Source organism: Ciona robusta, chromosome 8 (assembly GCF_009617815.1).
Source record: "Ciona robusta chromosome 8, ASM961781v2".
Classification (NCBI taxonomy): domain Eukaryota; kingdom Metazoa; phylum Chordata; class Ascidiacea; order Phlebobranchia; family Cionidae; genus Ciona; species Ciona robusta.
The window spans coordinates 3,232,374-3,257,670 of NC_143242.1; the positions used below are offsets into that span (position 1 = coordinate 3,232,374).

General features: G+C 36.4%; 4 protein-coding genes across 5 annotated transcripts; 1 reads left to right on the forward strand and 3 right to left on the reverse strand.

The window, feature by feature from the left end:
• The first annotated feature begins 216 nt into the window (after positions 1-216).
• On the forward strand, positions 217-9,815 carry LOC149732336 (beta-3 adrenergic receptor-like). The gene is made up of 5 exons (XM_089883719.1): positions 217-6,496; positions 6,838-7,047; positions 7,146-7,327; positions 7,493-7,643; positions 7,822-9,815. The coding sequence occupies exons 1-5, from the start codon at positions 5,839-5,841 to the stop codon at positions 8,505-8,507; spliced, it is 1,887 nt and encodes a 628-aa protein (XP_089739845.1). The 5' UTR covers positions 217-5,838; the 3' UTR covers positions 8,508-9,815.
• A 160-nt stretch (positions 9,816-9,975) lies between these two features.
• Positions 9,976-13,574, reverse strand: LOC149732337 (protein-lysine N-trimethyltransferase SMYD5-like). 2 transcript variants are annotated; one of them, XM_089883748.1, is made up of 10 exons: positions 13,439-13,574; positions 13,109-13,216; positions 12,619-12,759; positions 12,096-12,149; positions 11,681-11,815; positions 11,284-11,389; positions 10,782-11,021; positions 10,591-10,702; positions 10,174-10,284; positions 9,976-10,107 (listed from the first exon to the last, which is right to left on the reverse strand). In XM_089883748.1, the coding sequence occupies exons 1-10, from the start codon at positions 13,472-13,474 to the stop codon at positions 10,026-10,028; spliced, it is 1,125 nt and encodes a 374-aa protein (XP_089739874.1). In that variant the 5' UTR covers positions 13,475-13,574; the 3' UTR covers positions 9,976-10,025. The 2 variants fall into 2 exon arrangements, with proteins under 2 accessions (XP_089739874.1, XP_089739875.1); XM_089883749.1 differs by having other exon boundaries at positions 13,116-13,216; positions 13,439-13,461.
• On the reverse strand, positions 13,520-16,473 carry LOC149732338 (beta-galactosidase-1-like protein 2). The gene has a single exon (XM_089883716.1). It carries the CDS (start codon positions 16,336-16,338, stop codon positions 14,362-14,364), a length of 1,977 nt encoding a protein of 658 aa, XP_089739842.1. The 5' UTR covers positions 16,339-16,473; the 3' UTR covers positions 13,520-14,361.
• Positions 16,474-16,905: 432 nt separating this feature from the next.
• Positions 16,906-24,442, reverse strand: LOC149732339 (sodium- and chloride-dependent GABA transporter 1-like). The gene is made up of 12 exons (XM_089883729.1): positions 24,160-24,442; positions 23,766-23,897; positions 23,215-23,455; positions 22,688-22,820; positions 21,507-21,641; positions 21,151-21,254; positions 20,467-20,560; positions 19,686-19,829; positions 19,127-19,264; positions 18,206-18,412; positions 17,812-17,979; positions 16,906-17,414 (listed from the first exon to the last, which is right to left on the reverse strand). Exons 1-12 carry the CDS (start codon positions 24,296-24,298, stop codon positions 17,310-17,312), a joined length of 1,740 nt encoding a protein of 579 aa, XP_089739855.1. The 5' UTR covers positions 24,299-24,442; the 3' UTR covers positions 16,906-17,309.
• Between the last annotated feature and the right edge of the window lie 855 nt (positions 24,443-25,297).

A 25,297-nucleotide genomic window follows, 5' to 3' on the forward strand; every position in this document is an offset into this window, starting at 1 on the left:
GGAAAATATGAGTATGCGAAGATGACTTATTAGAATGCATTAATCAAGCTGTCGGTTCCAAACCTCTAAGCGTGGAGGTGTAATTCAAAAAACTGTGTTTCCACGTATAGTACCGGTAACATATAAGCCGCGCAGAGTTTAACTTAGTTTTAACTTTCAACACTATACTTGCAGACCACGTGACAGCGAGGTAAATAAAACGGCCACGACCGATCCTCGTCATTTCATAGCTCGCTTTCACCTGCGCCTGACACAAGCAAATACATTCAAGCAGTTTAGGTTACAAAATCAAAAGGAAGTCGTTTGGTTGAGAGTTAGGGAGACTGAATTGGGAATTGTATGGCTTTTGTACTTTTGATACTTTACTTAGCATTAGTTTTATGTTTTACAACAGACACGTGGACGCTTACAAGGTTTTACCGTTTAATAGTAAACAAATGACGACTCGTTGAGCGTTGTTAATTCTTAAAATACTAAGAAACATATGAAAACATGTGCTACCGGTATTTATCTTACTCGCGGTACTATAGTACAGTGTATAAAATGTAACTTTTAGGTTAAAGAGACATGCTTCGTTTCAATTGTTTACAGAGCTAACTTTTACAACGCAGTTTGAATAAGTCTATAATCATATATTTGTCTATTGTATGTGGCGGCAACTAGGCTTACCGTATATAGAAACAATGTCGTTGTCATTTTATCGGGATAGTAATGGTTTAATGTCACGAAATGTCGTTTAGCAAGTATTTTAACATGTGAAAAATAGCGTTAAGTTTTTGCGGCAAACTATTTTTCTTCCAGTTTCTGCAGAAGGGAACATGCAAGATGTAAATAGCGATGAAGAAAATCTTGGAACCTCAGACGTACCACTTTACTTTGATAACAAAGCTATTATGTGGCTTGTCAAGAGTTGTATACGTAGTACGGTCCCTAAGGTAACATTGGCATATTCCAATACAGGAACAATAGTTTCTACTATTGAAACTACAAACTAGGTTTTCAGCTGAGCGTAACGAGAATACGCGCTTACATTATACTTGCTTTCTTGTGCGTAGTAGAAGATACCTACGCTACTGTTATGTAGTAAATTACGTCTCATCTTCGGACATAGGTCGCGCCGAGGTACATTGGACATTCGGAATGATGAATGGGGTGACAGGGTAATGTTCTGCGCGACGCTTGTGATGGTATTTGATACGCTGTCAGTCAAAATCTAATGCTAGAGTTTTTCGTATGCCGTGAGACCAATAATATAGCTTGGAGGTATAGGGCAGAGGTTTGATTATATATTACGTTGAGATATAGCGCAGTGTTGGATGGGTGTCAAGTCAGGATTCCGTTTTGGATGAGTTTAATATATTGATGGATGAGAAACGGTATAACCAATTTACTTTGGACACTTAAACTTAAGTTAAAATCAATATCATTGTGTCATGTGTCGAAATTAACGTATTTTTCGACAAAATGCTTCACCTCGTCTCATCAAAGGAGGAAACGGTACGTTTTGCAGCAGCAACAAAAACATTTTTGTCTCTAACATAGACATGGATGATTGCGCAACTGCAGTCTGCGCTGCAAAAACGGGGATGGACAGGCTATAAGACAAAAACGTCGCTTTAACGTACCCTAACTCCAAGTATGTGTCACGCTAGCTTGCGGGAGGCGTCTTTCAATACGTATTTTAATTCTATTTATTTCAACCTTAAGTCGTTGTGATTTCGGCGTTCCGTGGTATAACATTGCTATACGGTTTGTATTATTTTAGCTCTAGATTTTTTCGCGTATTAAGTAGCATTAAAGTTCGGAAGAAAAGTTTGTTTTGATAAGGAGCAAGGCTTAACTTCGGTTCTATATTTGCTCACGTGTTTAGCCCGGTTCTCTCTCTAACAAAAAAACGCGAACAGAGAAAACTTACTGCATACAACATAACTACTAAGAACTGGGCAAAAGGCACGCATGTTAAAAAACTGTAGGTCAGATGTTACAAATGTAGTGAATGGAATTCAGAAACACAGAAAACTTATCTAACGTTGTATCTGTAAATAAACAGTTCATTTAATACACGGTATCGCCGCTTGTGAAGAAAACAAATATTGAGTCTGTTGTCCAGCGCAGTGTTGACCAATCTTGGTACATGTTTCCACTGCGGTGTTGTAAAATAAAAAGTGGGCCTCACTTGGAAGTCAGGTTATTTATATTTTCTTTGATCTTCGTGAACTCAAAGTATGTGCGTCATGACATTAACGTGATAAAGTCTGTGGTTTAAACAAGTCGATAATGTTTACATTTAAATTTGTTGAATCTAAATACCGGAATATTGGAAATATTTATCAAGCAGGTGGTACGTTTTTTTCTACTGTGCGTTTTTTTTAAGAGTGTTCAACAAAATTTATAAAAACATTTGATTTGCGCCTCCGAATAAGACGTTCGGACGTTGTTACGTAAAGTCACTTTGCCGCAAGTGTGGTACTAAATTTCCAATGTTATACATTTTATAAAAAAAACAGTATTTTATAGAAACAATAAACAGTATCGTTTCAAGAGCTGCTTAAATGGTAAAGCTACATAGACAGTTTTACAACAACACCTAAGCACAGTGTGAGTGGGAATATAACTTCATCAATCTTTATAACTTACAGCAGTCTGCCTGTCACTTAATAGTACTTCACTGAGTATGTTTCCACTGTAAAAACACTTTGCCCTTGTTTTGAAGTACGGACAGAATGTTTTGCTTTGTACTACAGTTGGACTTTTTCACGTCATCAGCATGTCGTTGTTGTTCAATGCGTCGTGGGGCGATATAATTTGTAAAGCAGTTGAAAAGTTATACAGTTATTGTCGTGTTTTTAATCATTCTCACGTAGAAAGGTTGTAAGGTGCAGCGACCACTAATGTGAAATAGGAAAAATGTATTAAGTTCGTGCGTGGGTTTTCACTAGTTCTAGCTCCCTTTAATTGTTTGGTAATGAGGCAAAACGTAATGTGAGAGTCCGTTCTACGCCATGTGTAATGTTACTTGTTAGCCAGCTATAAAGCATTTAAATTGAGCCCCGATATAGAACATCATTAGCTTGCTCTTTTCAGGAAGTACTGGAACACGTAACAACACTATCAAGCGACGTCATGCCCCATTATTTCCCGCGTGTTTTTCACTTTAAGCCATTACTTGGACAACAAATATATGCTTTGTTACGTCAGTGACGTTCCATGGACACGTAAAAGGTGACAAGGGACTTACTTCCTTAGGAGAATTGACCCTGAGTTAGAAAATTCACAGTGGGTGACAGGTATACCCACTTCGTCTGGAGAATGGTACCCTGCATTAAACTTGTTATAAATTATTCAAATATTTAACGCTTTTTCTTAAGTCCAATTATGTCGGTCGAGGGGTGGAGGGTCTAAATCAAAAATCGTTAAGCTTCAACGAAAGCGTTGTGGCGATTCGGCTTTTACCGAAATTCGGCAAGATTTACTATTCGATTTTCCTTCACACCTATTAGCGCCCTCGGGAGCTTTCATTCGCACGTCAAAGCACTGTGACGTCATAATAGACTAGGATCATAGGCACTGCCACAGTACCCGAGGTATGTCGCCCTAATGCAATTATCGGTCATTGCCTGTCCCACAAGGTTCTCTAACGACGGCAGATTACTAGAAGCTTATATGGCTCAATATGGAGTCCCGAGCGACCAGCAGAAGACCGCTTCAAAACACCCAAGCATGCAGCAACAAATCCCCAATAAGCCTTTCTCTATTTACAACTCGTCTTGATAACAAAACACCGCCCCCTCAAACAATCCTTTTTTAAGAGGTGAATTTCCGACAGGTCTTCTTGACCCGTTTAAACGGCGAGTATACTTAGAATTTCAATCGTTAATTCCGCACCTCGGAAATGCGATTTCGCCGAATCTATGTTTCCGATCAATATCGGCATAGTGCGTGGAATCGAATACAAAACAACGTCGTTTACAATACACGTCAGTGCGTTTTGCTGTGAGAGCGCAACGAGTGACATTGAAGTGGAACCTTACGGTATTGTCTGTAATTGCCAGCAAGGGATTTCAAGTGCTTGCTATGTTATGCAGATAAGTACACGGTATTAATGTGTACGCAGTTTAAACTAACTTTAGAGAAATTTTAGTTTGTAGTATATTGCTTCCAAGAACAATCGGTTAGACTTGAAGGGTTGCAAGTTTTATTATAGAAACTACAAGTTCCCTTTTTACTGTAAATGTCAAAGGCAAGAATACGTTATTTGTTACATCTGCACGTTTAGTAATATGTAAACACAACTGTGCATAAACATATTGTATATGTTGTAGTATTGGGGTCACGATTGTTTTTCTGACGATTTTAGCAGGGTTTTAATTAATAGTATAGCTGCGTCATACGGGTAGAGTGTCGCGCACTATCTAACGATCGAAACTTGATATAGTAAACCACTGCCTTCTCTGTGGTTACCGCTCATCGAATTTGCATTGGGCTGGAATTGCAATCTGACGTCACATCTCTGTCGTAGTGTCATTTACACGTGTATGTGTTTTAGATGCCAAACTTATTGCGCCCTTGAACTTAGATACGTCCTATGCAGTAACGGTGTCAAAAATAGCACAGAACTTTACAATAGGTGTTTAGCGTTGTCATCATAACAAAGTACAGGCATGAAAGCTTATTGTAAAGACTGTGTACTTAGTAAGGCGGAACACATCTATTGCTAAAAGCTTTGCGTTTAGGAGCACGTAAGCGACTATTTTTTATATTTTGTATTATTATAATCTTTTTCAAATATGGTCCTAAAGTGATTTCCGCAGTTTTAATAATTAATTTGAATAAGACCATTGTGGGTTGGAGAATTTTGTTTTGGCATGAAATCGCTTTTTTTTCAAGTTAAACCGGCGAACTGTTTACCACTATATATAATGCAATACCAACGCCTCGCTGTGCGCAACGGCTACGTCTTAGCTGTTCCGGTAAAAAGTCATGAATAGGGGTGGTGGCACGCGGATTTGACCTGGCTAATTCTTCTCGAACGTGCCTCTTCTTAAAAAGTATACCCACGGGACCGTTACAAAGACCCCGCACGCAATAATGCAGCTTAGGCGAGCTCAGAGGTGGATAACGTAGGCATTTTAAATGCACCGACTGTTGTTGTCGTCACAGATATGACGTGAATGTATATAGCCCATGGAACTTGATATGTTGACCGTAACGGAGATAACGCATCATATATCGCTTTCTCTGTACATACGTTGCACTGACCGGGAATATGAAACAGAACAGAAACCAAGGGCCTGTTTTGTATTTTTAGTATAATGATTTGGTGGTGGGAATTAGTCATTGGTTTTACCAGAACCCGTCGTTCAATATTGCTCGATAATTCGACGAGCTATACCAGCAGTTACAAGAAAGCTCAGCTAAATACCGTCGGATGTTAGCTTTCGATCATTTAAGCAAACAATTCGATTTATTCTATTTGTATGAAGGAGCAGTGACCTAGTGTAAATATAGACGCTCTATTGAAGACATGGGTAAAAAGACTTTTTATTGACTTGAAAGCGCAGGTTTTTATTCTCCGTGTCGGATTTAACAGAACGTAGAAAGGATTTTCGTATTGATGGGGTCAACAATCAACATTGTAATGCTAATTGCAGCGAAGGCTTGCGTTGTAAATCTTTACCTTGTAAACCAAAGTACTTATCCGCGAGAAAAGATTTACCGCAACTTTTTTTTCAGATAAATTATTTATGTAATGGTGAAACCGCATAATGCAAGACATAGAAGACGTTTACTAATTTGATCAAACAGTATACCAGCAGAAAAGGAACGAATTTGAATAAAATGTCAACCTTCATGCACAGAAGCCTGTCACGACAAATTAGCAAACAAGGATCTCAAAAAATTAACAAACAAGGATCTCAAAGCTGGGAGCGAATTGAAGGAGAGAAGTTTCCTTTCAACATTACCTTTATCTCAATTCTAATTTGCTTGTTATCTGCAACGAGTGCAGACGCAGGGAATACAACTGCAACGATAATGCAGATTAACTTCACGACTGAAGATCTGCCAAACGTTACCGAGCTATTCCCTAACCACGAGAATGAGGTCAGCGGATCAAACATTGTTTATAAAGTGGGTCTTTCCATACTGCTTGGGAGCATATGCGTTGTGACAGTGCTTGGTAACTTGATGGTCATTTTTACCGCCACTATATTCAGAAAGCTTCGAACTATCCCGAACATGTTTATTATAAGCCTCGCGTCCGCAGACTTGGTAATGGGCATTATCGTACTGCCAATGTGGAGCCAATATGTTATCGGGGACTTTAAATGGGGGTTAGGCTTCTTTTGGTGCGACGTGTGGACTTCTATTGACGTGCTGAGCGTAACGGCAAGCATTGGAACTTTATGTGCAATATCCCTCGACCGTTTCGTAGCTATTACGATGCCGTTTGAATATGCAACAAAAATGACTCGGCTCAGAGCAAGATTCATCATAGGTAATGTCCATATATAAAACAATTTTACAATTTCTGTGTTTTAAACATACAGACAGATTTTAGGATTTCAATGTTAAAACAAAGCATCAAAACGTAATATAAGTAAAATACCATATCTATAGGGTGGGGAAAGATGGAACATCTTTTCATTTTATTTTTGCGTCTCATTTGGTAGTAAACAAAACATTTACAGAATTATAAAACCGTATCCTCATGACTTCCATGGATGTTAAATGTTTAAAAATCGATGTGTTCAAAATGTGTCCCATATTACCCCACAGTACTATATCTTAAAGAGTCTTTTACAAAAAAGATTTTTTTCCTAACTTTTTTCGTTTTAGGTTTTATATGGATTGTTTCTGCCACGGTCGCTTTCGTTCCAATTAATCTCGGCTGGTGGAAAACAAACAAACCCGAAGACTGGGAATGTTACGAAAGCGCAACATGTTGCGAGTTTCGACCTAACATGATATATGCTGTGGTATCGTCCTGCATATCATTCTACATACCACTCACTATAATGATATGTGCGTACAGCGTCGTATTTAAAAGTAAGTAAATAGCTTTTTGGATTCTATATAGTTCTAAATGGGTCTGTATAGTTTTCTGCCCGTTTTGAGATTTTTTATCATTGTTTCGTCCACTACAGTTGCAATACAAAAGCGAGGCGAAATTCGTAACAGAAGAGGTGTCTTTAGACGAGCTTCGATGCCTGGTAGCAAAAGTTTGCTTTGGGGAAAGCGAGAACACAGAGCTGTGTTTACAATGGGAATTATAATGGGCACGTTCGTGGTCTGTTGGCTGCCATTTTTCATCGTGAACATAGCACAGGTAAGTCAGTTGTAAACACCACAACGCTTAATACTTGTTATATGATGATGAAGATAAAGTATAGTGTTCCACGAATAAGCTGCTTTGTATTAATTATTAAACGAAGAATTCTTCAATTTTAACGTATACTTATCCATGACAACTAACACCGCAACTTTACCATAGGTGTTTTGCCAATGTATTGGCGCCACTCCATTTCTCATGGTGAACTGCCTGGGTTACATCAACAGCTTTTTCAACCCGATCATTTACTGTCACAGCATGGAGTTCCGAAGAGCATTCAAGAGGGTTTTAATGTGTGGATTGTGTCGAGACGGTTAGTCTGCTTATACGTGCACATAATTTATAACACTTATCTTGACATTATCACTCGTACTGTAAGGTCAAGTGTAATGGAGAATCACCTGAACAAATATGTTTTCCTTAATTACCATGCTCTTAAAGCGTGTATATACTCTAGTACCATTTACAATCAAAACTTTCATCTTACATAGGTTTCCAGCAAACCAGCAGAGCTTCGTTGTCAATCTCTTACGTATCAAGCTCGAGATCAAGTGTAAGAACCGAAAGCAGCTTATTTCAGCTTACCAGTTTCCTCTTATCCGGTGGTAACTCTGCTAAACGAAGAGCGAGCAGGCTAAGCAACGTTAGCGGACGGAGCAATCGAACGTCGCCGGTAAACGGCCGGGATTCTCCAGCTTGTAACAGCAATTCACAGTCGGGAGAGCCGCGAACACTGGTGTACGGGTTTCGGTCTAGCACCTGCAGGCGGATGGATTCAGATACAACTTCCAGTTCGACGAACTCGGTTGGTACCGCGTCAAACGGCTCGAGGCCGCTACCGATTGTTGAAAAAAGATCAACGTCCATCCTGAACGGCTTTGGGAGGGGTGAGCTGCATCCACAGCAGAACACACGTCTTTGTATTAATGGCCACCATAGAAAAAGACCAAGCAGCGCCTACAGAGAACTAACCCCAGACGTTTGTAAGAGGTTTCAGCGGAAATCGTCATCTCTTCATGATCTAGATGGTATAGTAGTAGCCTCGATAGAAACTGTTCCGCAGACAAAAGAAACAGATCAATTACTTCTTAACGCCTCTTGTGACTCGGATGCTTCAGTACAGCAGACGAACAAAACCGATACTGAAAATACAACGCTGAACCTCAATGACAGGTAGCTCAACGTGTCACATGCACATGCTACTCTCTGATAACTATTTAGCTTCACTGTTACAAAAAGTGTTGCTGTAACGTATTGTGAAGTCGTAAACAGCATTATCCAGATACCCAAACCGTTTTGATTTAATTCCCTAGTTTATGAATGCTAATGGCGTTTGGGATTCTAAATTATCAAAGTTTCTTATTCAAACATGCACACAAACAGCGGCCATAGACAGAACTTCTTGTCATAACGAAGGTCATAAAACCATGAACAAATATTATCAGCGACAGGTCAAAATTAAAGGCAACATTACTATATCACTGTGCTCTCCTATTGCGCCGACACTCGTTTATAGCAAATATTTTGGTTCGAAGATTCTGTGGTTACTTTGTTTTTCTTGTCCGTTATTCCAAAAGATACCGATATTTTCACAAAAGACCAGTTTTGTTTAGCTTTCTGATTAAGATCACACGTTTCTAAAGCGACATACCCCCTGAGTTCCAAAATTGGTCTTAAATTAGGAGGGGTTGACGCGAAATTTCAACGGGCTAATCCAACAAAATACCTTGCATTGTGTTATTGTTGGTATAAACGTGACTCCCTCTGTATCAACGCAGCGTCAAGGTTGAATTAACTAAATCTATCATGGTAACAAATAAAGAGCGGGTTTGAAAATCCACCTAAAACTCATTTCACTTCGCATATCGTTCGCAATATCCATTTTGTAGCTTAAACCAACATTAACGCGTCCGATGTCTTTTCTGACATTGTTTTTTAAAAAGAACCAATGTTGAAAGAAACTATGTGGATTCTGTGTATTTAACGTCTCAGGTTTCCGCACTGCGGCCGCTAAAATGCTTTGCAGAATATAACATTTGGTTTACACAGCTGATACACTATTTCATTTTATTCATTGTCTTGTTATATTTTTTCCGTATTCCTTACATGTTGCACAGTTCTTATATTGCACTCGCACCAGATCAACATAAGTTTGTTTGTTTTTTTTAAAACGCCCACCGTTCAAAAACTAAATTTCAGTAAATTTTTAAAGTGAAGCTTTGGTTGAAACAACTTAATCGTTTGAAATACCATTGGCATTAATAATCGGTACATTTACCCACAATTTCATGTCATAATTATTGTTAAATGTACGTTTACTCATTTCAGTTCTTGTGAGATATATGCTATTTCAGCGTATTTCTTTTTTTTGCTCCTTTTTTACGACTTTTATAACATGTAAAATAAAGTTAGAAAACAAACTGTGTTTTGTCTTAGTCAGAAAAAAAACCCTTATGTTCAGTATTCACACATACAATTACTTCAACAGTATATCCAAAATTGGAGAAATAGTGGTTTTGTGTAAAAAACACCAACCAAGCCAAGTTTTGTGTAAAAAACACCAACCAAGCCAAAGAACTTAAAACCAGCTGTAGACTCCTTTACTTTGACCAAAGTAACGCAACCTACATAACCAACTATTAGGACAAATTCTCGAATTTGTTTTATTTCTGCACTTAAAGACCAACTACCACAGTCAATCCTCCATATCAGAACTTGATTCTTCATCTGTTTGTTCTGAACACTTAGAGCAGCAGCAGTGGAATAAATAGTTTTCTCTAAAAAATTTTTTCGATTAAATTCATGAAGGTAATAAGGTGTAAAAGATAAAGATTTACACTTACTTCAGATATTGTTGTCTTGAGCGACAACCTCGAGCAATTTGACACTGGCTTAAATATGAAATCGTTATTTCTTCACCTGCTGCTATGTCTCTACAAGCTTTCACTGCAAGCCTGTTATATTGGTTGCTGAACTTAATACTTAAATACAAAATTACTGTACAATAAATATAGTATGAAAACTGGAAAAAATATACAAAAGGGTGATACCCTGGAACATAACTTGTAAGATAAAACAATTGTTGTCTTGTAGCGCCATCCAGGTTGTGGAAGTAAATAGTTTTGAAATACTAGTTGGCTGGTGTATGACATGACAATGTTAAACTCATTCGTACTATAATACGACCTACAGTGTGGGTGTAACCACAAAAAGTTTGGTGTAAAACACACCTTAACAAAAGTAGGTATTGTCATACAAACCTGTGGTTATTGTTTGGAAAACAGACTTCAGCATTTGGCTCACAGCTATGATTGCATTTGCTTTGTATTCTATATAAACCAGCACCTTCACAGTTCAAAAATGACCCAGCAACTAAAAACATATATTTAGAAAAAACCATATACACATAACAATATATTGTATTACAAAATATTACAGCACAATCTCTCACCATTTTCTAATTCCTCATACAAACCATCAATCAAGCTGTCTAATTCTTCCTTGTCCTGTGGATTTAAATCTAACTCATCACAATTGTGCACCCATACACTGAGAGCACTTGTACCAACACCTTGCTGGTTGGTACCAAGCAGAGCAAATAGATTTTTGAAACCATCATCGGTGAACCAATGTTGGACAGACTCATCAAAAAACACAGATGCTAGTTGTTCACGCAAAGTTGTTAACTGAACTGATAAAAGAATGAATGTAACTTGCTTTATCCTAGCGTGGCCAGAAAACAGCAGTCTTTAAACAACTGTTCTGTTTCATACACCTCTTGCCCACGTATAGAAAAAATAACAATTTAAACATATTTTTGTATAAAAAGTTAAGACTATTGTGTGTATTGTGTGAGGTAGAGAGCGCAGTAAGCCTAAAAGGGTTGAAAGATGCAATAACTGTTCGGATTGTTGAAAGAAGCCTATTCCTATCTATAAGACAGATGGTACTACCTAAGAACTGCTCTCCAAGCAATTTATGAGCAATTTGTTCCACATCATTCCTGCTGGCATGACAGAATTTTTCAATATCAGAAATAAACTCTTCTTTTTTTTCTTCCTAAAAAGAAAAGTGTAATCAGGAGTTTATGCATGACAGAAATTTCTGTATCTTTAATAGAAGACAATCTTACAAATCATTTATTTCCTGGATCCAAAATGTCTATACACTATATACAAACAATTTAGAAATAAGCCAACCTAAAACATAATTTTTGTAAGTTTCAATGACAGAAAATTGTTGAGAATACAAAATTAGAAATGTAGGTATTTTGATATAAATTTTGAAATAGAAACTAAATTTAAATGGAGTTTTTTATATAAATTTTAAAATAAAAACAAAATTTAAAACCTGCTTAATTCTTGCAAGAATACGTATGATCATTTGTATTGAAGCTGTCTCTGGAGGATAATGACATCCTCTCCAAGTTTCATCAAGAATTTCAAGAGCATTTCGATCAATTAGGTCCGATGATGGACACAACGTCTTTATTCATAAACAGGGAAGTTTGATCATTTAGAAAATCAAAGTAGGTTCAAAAAACAGTTTACACAACTTGAATTTTATTAAATTTATTTTATATTTCTTTTATTACAACAGTGAAGAATAAATTACCTAAAGTTACAACAAGAAAGAAAGAAGAAAGGGCAGAAAAAGACTGTCATTTTAAAGTTAAATATATTGCACAAGCCTAAATTTATAATAAAGCGCAGATAAACAAAAATACTTCATAGGTGAATATTAGAAATTTGGAAAATAAATTTACTTTATGGAACTCGTTGTAAGCTTTCTCTCTACATTCCATCGAACAGTAAATTTCCTACAAGAAAAAAGTTAGATCAGATATTGTGGCTGTTTCTAATAGATAAATGACAGAAGTACATACTTTCTTTAGCAAATAAACAACCAAAAAATAATAGATCTCCCTTTTTTAAGCAAATATTAAATGAAGTAAATAAGTCAGGACTTTGGTTAATAGCTGTTTCCATGTAAAAATGTCTTGAATAAATTACTTCTCTACGACAGAAAAAAAATGTATAGTAGGATGGGGGAAGATGGGACACCTTTTCATTCTATTTTCTCGTACATTTTGGTAGCAAACAAAAAATATTCAAGGAATTATAAAACCTTGTCCTCGCGACTTTCAGAGACCATTGTTAATTGTTTAAAACACGATTAGGATATTTATATATTCCGTGCTAAAGGTGTCCCATCTCCCCCCACCCCACTATAACTGAGATAATACAAATAACTGAATGCACATACAATTCAAATACCCCAGTGTATACCTCACATTTTTGGCAGTGTACATATGTAACAGGATTTGATTCACAGCATTCATGATATGGAAGTTTTAACCCAGGATTTTGAGCTAAACGTTTGCACATTTCTTCTGTGGTCTCCAGTGACTTCATGCAATAATCGCATGCCTGGGTCCAAGGTTCAGTTGGAAAATTAAAAATGTAAATAGTTTAATGATTATTAAACCAAATTCGAAATAATTCCAATAAACTGAATTTTACTTTATAGTTTCTATGTGTATCAATGAACTGAGTTATTTATACAACCAAAAATTACCAGTTTTAATGGTTTATGAGAGTTGATAAAGCAGTGCTCCAAATATGGCATGGTAGCAGTTCAGATAATAACCATAAACATTTTATTAAAAAATGACAAGAATTTAGTTTTAGTGTACTTTTAGTTGCAGTCATGTGAAATGACTCACTAGGTTTGACAATAATATATTTTAAATTTTCAAGATAAGAAATAAATAGGCACCCGGTACTTGTATAGCTTATTCCATGAAAATTGACAACTAATAATTGGATCTTCTTCCAGTATTACAGAATCACTACTGATATCTTCAGTGGAAAACAAACCAAAGCCCTTTAGTAAAAAACAACATTACTTTAGAAAATTTGATAGCACAAAAGTCTCATAACATAGGATTTTAGAAAATTTGATTGCAGAATAGTTTCATAACATAGGATTTTGACTGTAATATATGACTCTTCTGTTTGTAAAAAAACAAAAACAAAACATATGATTTAATTAAGAGAGATCAGTATTCATATAAATATATAATATAATATAAGAATATATTTTTACCTTCACGTTATCTATGTGTCTGATGCACCAAGTCATGACCAAATTTAGAGCAGCAGTTTAATTTGAAAAACTACAATTGAACTGAATGCAAAAATCGGAGTACATAAATTAAAGTGTAAGCCAGCATATTATATACTGCAAAACTGTATTACTGTGTAATTACTAATTAGTTTTCCAATATTTTAAAAATTAGAAAGCTTTAAACACGAAATTTGAACATAATATATATATATATATATATATTTATAATACAAAACAGATATTAAACAAAGAACTTAATAAAAATAGTAGAAAATTCACTTCAGTTTACACAAGTTATTGGTACATGGAATAAAAGTACACATTCTTAATGTATAGGTTTCCATTTTACTGCTTGGCAGATTGGACAAAACAAGAAGCAGTCATTTATACGAGCATATATATACAAAACACAGTGAATAGGCTTTTGTACAATATCATATCACCATCACATTATCATTAATTTACAAAATAAAATGAAAAAATAATCCCAATTGGGTTTTCATATAATACACATGGTCATGAACCACATAACAAAAAAAGAAATTAAAATAAACAATTGGGCACCTGCAAAACTTTCTGTGTTTCTGTAACTAATATACCATATTATGTTACTTCTGCTACCAGGCATAGTATAAATAACGTATTAGTGGCTTGTTTATACCAGATGAGCCACTAATACATTAATATACTATATACAACACACATTTTTAATGAATCAAAAATTGAATGTTTTTTAAATGCATGCATAATATATATATATAGAAAGCAATTCTCACAGTTTTCTATTTTCCTTTTGGACTTGGAAATTTTTATAAAATGCGTAACACAAAGGTTGTTCATAAATTAATAAAATAAGTAAATTCTACGACAAAAATCATAAAATTTGAAAATTCAATCTCTATTTAGTGGTTTACTACGGAACCAAGCCGCGCTTCAGCAGTGAACTTTAACTCCTTGCTGCATTTTGTCTCTTCAAATATAATTATTTCATTTGCTCCCTTATGAAGCCAGGGCCCAGGCAAAAACAAAGTCTGCTGAGGCCCAATTGACCAATACCTTCCTAAGTTTCTACCATTAACAAATACAACCCCCTTTCCCCAAGAGCTCATGTCCAAGTATGTATCCATGGGCGATGAACGGCAAGTTACTTCCGCTTTATAAAACATTGGTGAGCTAAGAGAATCACAGCTTTGTTCCACGGAGGTCCATGAAGATTTCGAAAGCGCTCGGATGTACTTTTCGTCCATCTCCAAAGGAGAAATCTTCCAATTTTTCACAGGCTCATTATTAGCTGAAATGAAACCATTAATCCCCTTTCTTTGGTCATCAAAATCTTGCCAGTTCGTTCGTCCACCATTTTCAACTAAAATACTCACTTTAATTTTTTCCTTTCCATCCACAGGAATTTTTGGTTTGGTGGTCATGCTGTTTTTAACCCGAGCTATAATTATGTTATCTCCGAATAAAATACCACGATCATAAATATTCTGGACACCTCCGATTTCAATGAATTTTTCATATGAGGGTAACTGGACTTCTGCCTGATACAAAATGTATCCATATGACTGGCCAGCATCTGAGTTTATATCTAGCATCTCCATACAAACAGGGCTCTCTGTTTCAACCTGAGAGGGGATTGCTGCAAGACCATTCCACAGAGAAATTGACTGTGATATGGGTACACTTCCATATGAAACACGTGGTGTCAATGGTAAAATGTTAGACTTCTGGTCAGTAGTGCCAGGAAAATAATGTTCAATAATCTGTTTGGCCTTGAAATATTTTTCAGTCAGGTCCCCATTTTCAGCGATCAGAGCATCATAATCATAGCTTGTTATATCAGCGTGAAAGCCAGTACCATCTTTATATGCCCCATTCATAAAACCAAAGTTAGTACCGCCAAAAAACATGTAAAAGTTAACCGAACCCCCTTGGCTAAAGATTTCATTCAAAGTTTCTCCAAATTCCTGCACAGTCAAGATATGGTGCTTTTCTCCCCACCAATCAAACCAGCCTGTCCAAAACTCCATGACCATCAATGGAGCATCTGGTTGCATATTGCTAAGGTCAGTAAAGTGGTTTTCCATACGCTTAAAATTGACTGTTTTTAGCACTCCTGGTATGGTTTGCTGTCGTAAGCCTTCGATTGAGTCCGAAATAAACAACAGTTCAATTATGCCTTTATTTTGTAAAAATTCCTTTAAGTAGGGAAGGTAATCAGCGTCTTTAAAATATGACCCGTATTCATTATCCAACTGAAAAGCAATGATGGGTCCACCATATTGGTACTGCAAGGGCTTTACAAATGGAAGCAGGTAGTTGAAATATTTAGTCACTGCAGCAATGTATGGAGGGTACATGGTTCGGACCTTCATTTTGGGGTCTCTTAGCAGCCATGACGGTAAACCCCCAAATTCCCATTCAGAACAAATATAGGGGCCTGGACGAAGCAGGACATAGAATTCAAGTTTGTGTGCAAGTAGAATGAAATGCACAAGGTCAAGGTCCCCAGTGAAGTTATATTTCCCAGGTATTGGTTCATGCAAATTCCATGGTACATAAGTTTCAATTGTGTTTAAACCACATGCTTTCATTTTCATGAGACGGTCCCTCCAGTACTCACGTGGCATCCGGAAATAATGGACTGCACCGCTAATTATTGTCATTGGCTTTCCATCTAGTTTAAATGTTTTGCCTTGTGCAGTTAAACCACTTCGTTTCTCTTTATTTACAGGATTAGGACCTCTTTTTATTTTGGTCGCTTTGCCCTCCAGATATGATAATTGCTTGTGCCAATTTAAAGTCAACCAAAACAGTAAGACAATCGTTGTAATTGTAAACAGAGGAATTGTTCTTCTGTTAAATACTATGCGCGGCATTCTTAGCTATTTTCTATGATAAACCTAAAAGTGTAATAGGTTGAATTACCGCAATTTCTGAAACATCGGCCAGTTTTCTGCTTACTAGTACTCCAACGCGATCCTAGATTCCTATGCTAGAATACAGATATTATAGACGCCATTAACGATACCTTCCACTGGTGCCCCTAACATAAAATTTGGACACTGTACTTTCAATGAATTCTATGGAGCAGCGATTGGCTTTCTATTTTTGAAACATATTTTGGTTGTTTCTTACCGCCTGTTTAGGCAAAAACACATTTATTTTACACGCAAGTTTGAGAAAGACAGTTTCAATTTTGTTTTGTAAATTCCACCGAAAAAAAGTACGTATATATTCAACGCACAGGTGCACTCCGCATACCCCAGATCACCCTGCCCCAGATATTTAGAAAGCCTTTCAAGCCTGTGCTCAGTACTTATACTTCTGTAGACTGACAACACAGATTACTGGGCACGTATTAATTGTACGAACGTTCGGGCAATAGCGAACGCTTAAAAAAGTTAAACGTATACCGATGAATGTTTAATAATGAGATCTTCCGATTGCATAGAAATTATGTATACGTGTATAATAATAGAAAGAAATCAGATTTGCACATAACCGACAAATTATATTAATTAAGCTCTAGAACAAATAGTATAGTACTGCGGGGGAAGATGGAACACCTTTGGATCATAATATCCAAATATCCTGATCGTGTTTTAAACAATTAACAACGGTTTATAAGGGTCGTGAGGATACGGTTTTATAATACTTTGAATGTTCTTTGTCTACTACCAAATGGGACGAGAAAATAGAATGAAAAGGTGTCCCATCTTCCCCCACCCTACTGTACATTAAAACGGGGATACACTCTGTATTACACCATATAGAATCATAGATAGAGGGATGAACAAATTCTGACTATGTATTTAAAATATCAGGTGATACTAGTACAAATAGTTGATTACACGCTGGAGAAACTTTCCAATCTGTTGTCCATTGAATTTAAAGAATGTCGTTCTTCTTCGATGCACATTTTTTCTTTCTTTGGTGGGACGCACCTTCTCAACTAAGATATATATATATATAGTATTAAAAATGCGTTTATTTATATTTATCAATGTGTGTTACAGGCAAAATCCGGACTATATAGTACTTTTGGAAAACATAGGATATCATTAGCAAATAATATCCCATATTTCCTCAACGTGTTTTAAACAGTTAACAACGCTTTTGGAGTAGTGAGGCATCATAAATCTTTGATTATTATTTGTTACTACAAAAATACATGAAAAGCGAATAAAAACATGTACCATCTTACCCCAACCAGTAAATAACATACCATGATTAATTATGTATATTATCGAAAACGGTAGCGAATACCGTGGTATTTAAAAAACCAAAAGAGAGGAATCATATTGCGTGGTGTCATCGAAAGGTCACTATTATGCTTGACAAATACTTACCTCGGCAAATGACTTCCCCGTTTTTAGCTTGATGTAAATGGCGTAACCAGGGATGAAAATTACGGAACTCAAACTCATAAGATGCCCCAGGCATTGCGCCCAAAGTGGGAAGACATAGTTGCCAACTTTTAGCGGTCGAAACCCGGCCAGGGAGTAACCTACTATTGCCTGAAAATGGATAAAATCACCAACAAAGTTACGTATATGGTAACTCGAAAGCGGACACGAGGTACGTGAAACAAAACACCCGTGTTATAACGACAGTCGTTTCTCCGCCACGCACGGGGATTAAAGTGACACTTATAGGCTACATCTATTATAAAAAAAAACGCTATACCTACATGTCAACTTCAGATAGAATTCGAAATAGTGTTACAGGGTTGGTAAGACGTACCAAACTAAGTACTGGAGTCAGAAACTTTAAACAAAATGTGAGCCACCATTTTCCTTTCACCGAACCGATCATTTTTGTGATCTCTTTGAAGTACAAGTCCAACCCGTACACCCAAGAAATTGCGATAACCTCGCACGCTGCGATGAGAAAAATACACCAGCCAGTAACCGCATACGCGTTGTAGATTTCGAAGAAATAAATTCCACCCTGGGTATAAATCAATGTGAATAATTCTTTAAATTAAAGGCGTATATGTTAGTGAGCATGACTTTGATTAGATATGTATATTTTAAAGATAACGGAGAGCTAACATATAGGTTTCCTTGCCTATCTTCTGCTTTATAGTGGTCCAACTTTTTTTTTACGAAGGACCAGAGGCGCTTATAATTACATTTTACATAACAGTGTTGTAAAATATTTTTCATTCCTTCGAAATATAAACCGTATACTTTTAAATTGAAAATATGTTGTTGTATAGTATAGGGTGGGGGAAGGTGGGGCACCTTGAACACATAGTATCCAAATAGCCTGATCGTGTTTTAAAGAATTAACAGCGGCCTGTTGTGAAAGTCGTGCGGATACGGTTTTATAGTTTTTTGAATGTTCTTTGTTTACTACCAAATGGAAAGAAAATACACAGTGGTAAAGTGTCCCATATTCCCCTACCCTACTATATAACGAGATAATATATTAATTTATATCTATACTAATAGGTTGGGAAAAGACGGGATACCCTCGGAACATAACTTTCTGGTTTATAAGTTTTTGAATGTTCTTTGTCGGGAGAGAAAATCCAATAATAGGTGTCCCATCTACCCCCACCTCACTATAATAGGTTGGGGTAATATGGTCCATGTTTTTGATATCTTTATTCCATTTAGTAAAGTAAACATAAACCAATAACAGAATATGTAGTTATACCTCAGTGACCATTAGTATCCCAACAAGACCAGTGCAAACACAGATAATAGCTGTCACGATCTCTCTGTGCCAGCGATATGAACGAATCCGCGCCGACCCGTCAATGAAAAAGTTGACAGCACATTCCACCATAACAAACTGCATGAATGAATTAACGAATGAATAAAGGAATGTAATGGTTTATTGCTATGTGGCATCAGGGCAACGGCAGTCGATATAACACGGGTGTTCTTTCCATACACCTCATGCTCGCTGTTGAGTTTCCAGGTACGTTACTTAGTGGGTTACCACGTATTCTATAACTTTATGTATATATAAGAGGGTGGAGGAAGACGGGACACCTTTAGCACATTGTATCCAATTATCCTGACCGAATTTTAAACAATTAACAACGGTCTATAGAATTGATGGTGAAGAATTGAAGATACGTTTTTAAAATATTTTAATGTTCTTTGTCTATTACCACATGAGACGGGAAAATAGAATGAAAAGGTGTTCCACCTTCCCCCACCCTACAATACCAGCTTTTCAATTTAACGCTAACACTTGTTCAGTTTACCTGGGAATCGAAACCTAAGAGAAGAAGCGTAAAGAAAAATATTGAGCTCCAGAGTTGCGGGAATGGTAAGAGGGAAATGCTTTGAGGAAAAGCAATAAATACAAGGCCAGGTCCTGAAGCGGCTACATCTTGTACTGTTGTGTTCTGAATCACGAATAAAAATACAGTAACTAAGATCAGATTAACTAAAACAGCAAATAGAAGGAATTTAGCAGCACAAGCAGCCGTTCAAAAGACGCTGTAGAAGTAAAAAATGTTAAATAAAAGTGTGGCTGCTAAACCCAGTTCTGAACATGGAAACGTTAGTAATCGCATTCAGGCAGGATTTTAAATTTCCATTGTACTGTTACCGATTAACATGCCCGATTACCGGTTAGTCATGCAAAAATATATTATACCAGTTGTGTTTTTTATGGAGCTATTATAACTCCTGTCTACCATAACTGGTTTAATTTAAAACCACGTAAAAAAAAAGATCTGTCGGCTACAATACTGAGTAGACCATGCAACACAGGGTTTGTAAAGACGTGAATTATAAAATCCTAAATCTTAAACCAATCGTTACGCATTTTCTTTGGCGCAAATAATTAATTGCACTCACTGACAAAGCTTCCGGAGTGCAATTGCAGACATCCCGTGTAAACAAGATAATTTATATGATTCTGCGTAAGGTTGCAGTTTTTCACTTATTAATCCGGCACGCTGTAGGCTTAGTATATGTATCTAACGAAGTTAGTTTACGAAGTCGGTAAATACAAAACTAGTTACTTCGGTTGCTTACAAGTTGTTTTGCCATAAATCCCAGTGACGAGAAAACAGCAAAACCACTCACGAAGCTCGACATGCTGTTGATAACGCCGATCAAAATCGAATCTCTGCAGAAATATATTGGTATTCAACTTTGTTAAATCATAAGCAAAATATATTTGTGTTGAATAGTGGAGTGGGAAAAACGGGACACCTTTAGCACATATTAGCTAAATATCCAAATCGTGTTCTAAACAGTTAACAACGGTCCATGCTGAAAGTAGTCAGAATATGATTTTTTAATTCTTTGAAGAGGTGTCCCATCTCCCCCCACTCTACTAAGGATAGGCTTATGTGTTTTAACTGCAACATTTTGTTTTGCCCAAATAAAAATGTAACGATGTGTATAATAAGGTATATCCAAGAGGTTTAAAATAGTTTAATCCTTTAATATTAATGCTAAATATCATGCATAAAATGTAAGTAAGCATATATTTACTCGTGTAGTGACTAGAAACTGCACGATAAACTTAAACGACTATATCCTTGACTATAGGATTCTCGGCACAAATCTTTCTGCCTTACACGAACTATTTGAATTATAGGCGTTCTCGTAGCTATTAAAAGCATCCAGGTTTAATGTATACGCAGTTATATTTCCAGTGATTAAAAACTGATCAATTTACTTTAGTGGAATTTAATAAACCTCTTAGTTTACCTAAAAAAGTTGTGGTGGTATTGATTGTAACTGCCCAGCAACACCAACGAAGCAAGACCAATTCCAGTGGAATAGGCAACCTGCGTTGCTGCACTTACCCAAACCTGCGTTTAATACATCGATTATATAACATAACATAGTTTTTACTTATATCCCATCGAAAACGATAGCGAAGATCGTGTTATTTTAAAGAACGAAGAGAAGAGAATCAACAGCAAAACAACAGTTGTTAAAACACGATATGCGGATAAAAGTGTGGGAAAGACTGACAGTTAAAAAGTGTGGCTGTTGTACCCAACATTAATATTACATGACATTGCCGATGCACATTTACACCGAACTAATAAAATTGTTACCTCGACTTTCGCCAGTTTTGTAAGATCTGGAACAAGGTAGAAATAAATTCCATCGTAAGCTCCTTCCAGCGTGCAACCACGAACCACAACTACGATGATCAAAAGAATAGGCAGTGTTGCAGTGACATAAACAACCTAAAGAGTGGTGTTTGAATATGTGGGCCCAATTTGAAAATGAGTTTATTTCGCATATATATGCGCAATGTTTATCTATAAACCGCTGCTGCTGCAATGATAAGCGAAAATGTGCCAGTGTACAGTTGCGTGGTAAGACGAGGCATCTTTAGCACATAATATCCAAATACCCTGGTCGTGATTTTTAACAATTAACAGTTGTCTATGCTGGGAGGGGTAAATATAAGGTTTTAAAAATCTTAAAAGTTTACTATCAAATCGGGCGAGAAATTTGTTTACTACCAAATCGGGCGAGAAAAGAGAATGCAAAGCTGTACCATCTTCCCCCATCCTAATACATATATTTTATTATAAAATTGGTTGTAATTTTTTTAATTTTTAACTATTTTTTTTTCTTACTGGAAGAGATTCTTACTGCATACGAGACATTTTAAACGCCCAGCTGCGTCCGCCTATATTGTACTTGGTCGTTCCGAATGGTTACTTAAGCGAGTAGAAATTAAACATCCGATAAAACGCAAATACCAAGCCGAAAGCAAAACGTAAATGCGTTGGACCAGCTTATACATACGTTACGTCACATATAACATTTGCGTAATTGAGAGAGGGTGGCGTATTATAACTGTGGCTTTGGAAAGTCGGTTTACAAAACCACCAGCGAAACAGAATTGTTAAAAACACAAAATCATTTGTGTATGGTGCAAGTAACTGCGAACGCTTTTGGGTAGCAACATTTCACCAAAATTATGTCGAATACCGACAACCATGATGAAGTGAAAACGCCTAACTTTAAAATTGATATTTTTTTATTAAATTTAATATATAAAGATTGGGGGAAGACGGGACACTTAGAACACATATTGCCCAATATTTCCAATATCAAATTATATGATGGTTAAAGGTGAAGCCACGTACTATTACTATCATACTTTTATTAATTAACAACAATTCAAAATATATTAAAACACACGAGGAGTTATTTAGCGATTTTACGCCAAGTCAGCACGTCTCCCCCAACCCTGCAACAATTTAGGTTTACGTCTTACCTTACTCAGCCACTTTACCCCTTTGAAAGTAGCGAAATATACACCAATCCAAAGCAGTAAGATATTAACCAGTAGGTCTGTTCTTATGCTGCCAACTTGGTCGATACCGGAAGACATGCCTAAAACTTCTTTCCTGTTAAAACAACACATCTTTATTATAATGAATACAAACAGCGTTATTCTCTGAACATTGGAGAATATAATAGAGATGACTGTAAATTTAGTTTCATATACTACTGTGGGGTAAGTTTAGCACACAATATCCCATATTTACTGACCGTATTTGAACAATTAACAAGGAAAGTGGCGAGGCTTCGACTATATAATTTTGTGAATATTCTTTGTATATTACCAATTGGGACGAGAAATGAGAATAAAAACATGTCCCATCTTCCCCACCCTACTATGTGTTTATTGTAATGAATACAAAACATTTGGATTTTAAGCGATAAAGATATCCCGTCGTCCCCATCGTACTATATATATCTTTGTATACATTACAATTTGTATATAAATGGCAAACTTACGTCCAAAACTCCTCAGCTGCAGAAACTCCCTTAGTTGCGTTTAGTTGATGCTCTGTTAAGTTGGTTTGATTCATTCTAACGTTCATCTCGACGCAATTTTCAGAGTTCCAAGGGTTTCCACATACGGACCATGGCAATGGCGAAGAGAAACTGGCCACGATGTACTTTGAAACCCAAGACAAAATGACAATGTAAAACACGTTCGAATGGAAAACGCATACTACCCCGGCGTAAGCTACACCTGAAAATAAGTTTAAAATATGTAAACTAATATATTGTAACTGCAGTATGCCATTAATGATATGTTCGTCGTATTAGCTGTATGGCAATGCAATCAATAAACCCTTTCTCAGTTTCCTTTTTGTCTTTGTATTTCAGGAAACGCCTGTTCATGAAACGCTATGTAAAGAATCGCTATGTGAATCGCTATGTGAAGATGACGGGTATCACAGAGCCAACTAAGCGTAATAAAGAGTAACTACATTTTGACCACCTCTACAGGCCTACAAGTTCAATAGCGACTGTAAACTACATACACGGTATTGGTTTACCTTTAAACAGCGGAACTTTGTCCCAGGCCTTCATAATACCGGATTGGCAGCATTGACCAAATGAAGTCTCCAATATGATAAACGGTATTCCCATGAATGCCACAGATAACAAATACGGGATAAGAAAGGCGCCTGGGAACGAGAGTATAATGTGAAACGCCTTACATGATATCAAACAGCTAGTGAGTGCTTATCTTATCTAGTATTGTGTTTTATTTGGTTTTTGTATCAGTTAATGTAAAACGACTTATCAATGTGCTACCAATGTAAAGCATGCAAAAGTACGCTACAAATCGTGCCCGATGTTGTATAACAATCTCAAATGGTTACAAAACTATTTAGTTTAATTAGCTTGATTAAAATTAACTGAAAATCATAATATTGTGTACCCTACCTCCGCCATTTTCAAAACATAGATAAGGAAATCGCCATATGTTTCCCAGGCCGACAAAGTAACCAGCGCAGGCAAAAAGAAAATCAAACGGTTTTTCCCATTTCTGCCTTTTTGGATGATTACTGGGTGATAACTTCATACTCAGCGGCGTATTCGAATCTCTATCTATCCCTTAGAAAACAAAGAAAATATATGCAATGTGTTAAAGCGTTACTTCTCCAGGAAACCCTGTGTTGACACTTCCTCCTGCATTCGTTATAACGGTTTAGACAATCTGTCAGGAACTGCAGGTTTCGTGCACAGAAAAAAACAACTATTTTCTAATATATATATTTCTAACAAACCGTTTGTTTGAAATTTTTATTTATTTTTTTAAATAATTAAATTTCGTAAACAAATGGTAAACTGTAAGCGTTAACCTACTGAATAACTAAACTGGCCTAATAAACTTGAATAGTTGGTGTAGTTTTTAAAATGAACAGCAAAAACCTTCCAAAAATACCATGCGCCTATCTTTTACAATGGAGACGAAGGAAAATGGTCGCGTGAATAGAAAAAAATATATATCGCGGTTTTGGGCAGTTGCGCGTTCTACTCTTTTTTATTTCTGTGGTTTCGTGGAGATCCTTTCCTTTTTGAGCACGGTAGTGGTCATATAGGTCCTTTTTCGTCGAACAGTTGTCCTTGGATTTGTTGTTGTTGTTGCTGATAGGGCGATTTTTCCGCATTTATCCTAATTCTCAATTCTAGCATTTTTCTTGAATCTCTTGATAGAAATCGAATGGTAATATATATTTATAATTTTTAGACTAAATTTTCAGATTTAAAACCGCACAATTAGCGTGTGTGCACCGAAGCGTAGACGAGTGCTTTTTTCTAATCTCTATCTTCGGTATTAACACCGCGTCTCTCATTTCTTCGCTCTTTTAGTTTACTGCTCGCAATAAATCATTATGCAGCTGCCACAATATGAAGAATATTAACTTCTAACATTACCTATAATACTGCGTGATTACGGTTTATTCAAATTCATTTGCGTGTTTTATTTGGTCTATTTTTTTCAGAATACTCAATAATCTATACGATTAAACCATTTAACCACGTTGATTCTACGCATGTTCTTTATCAGAGATATATA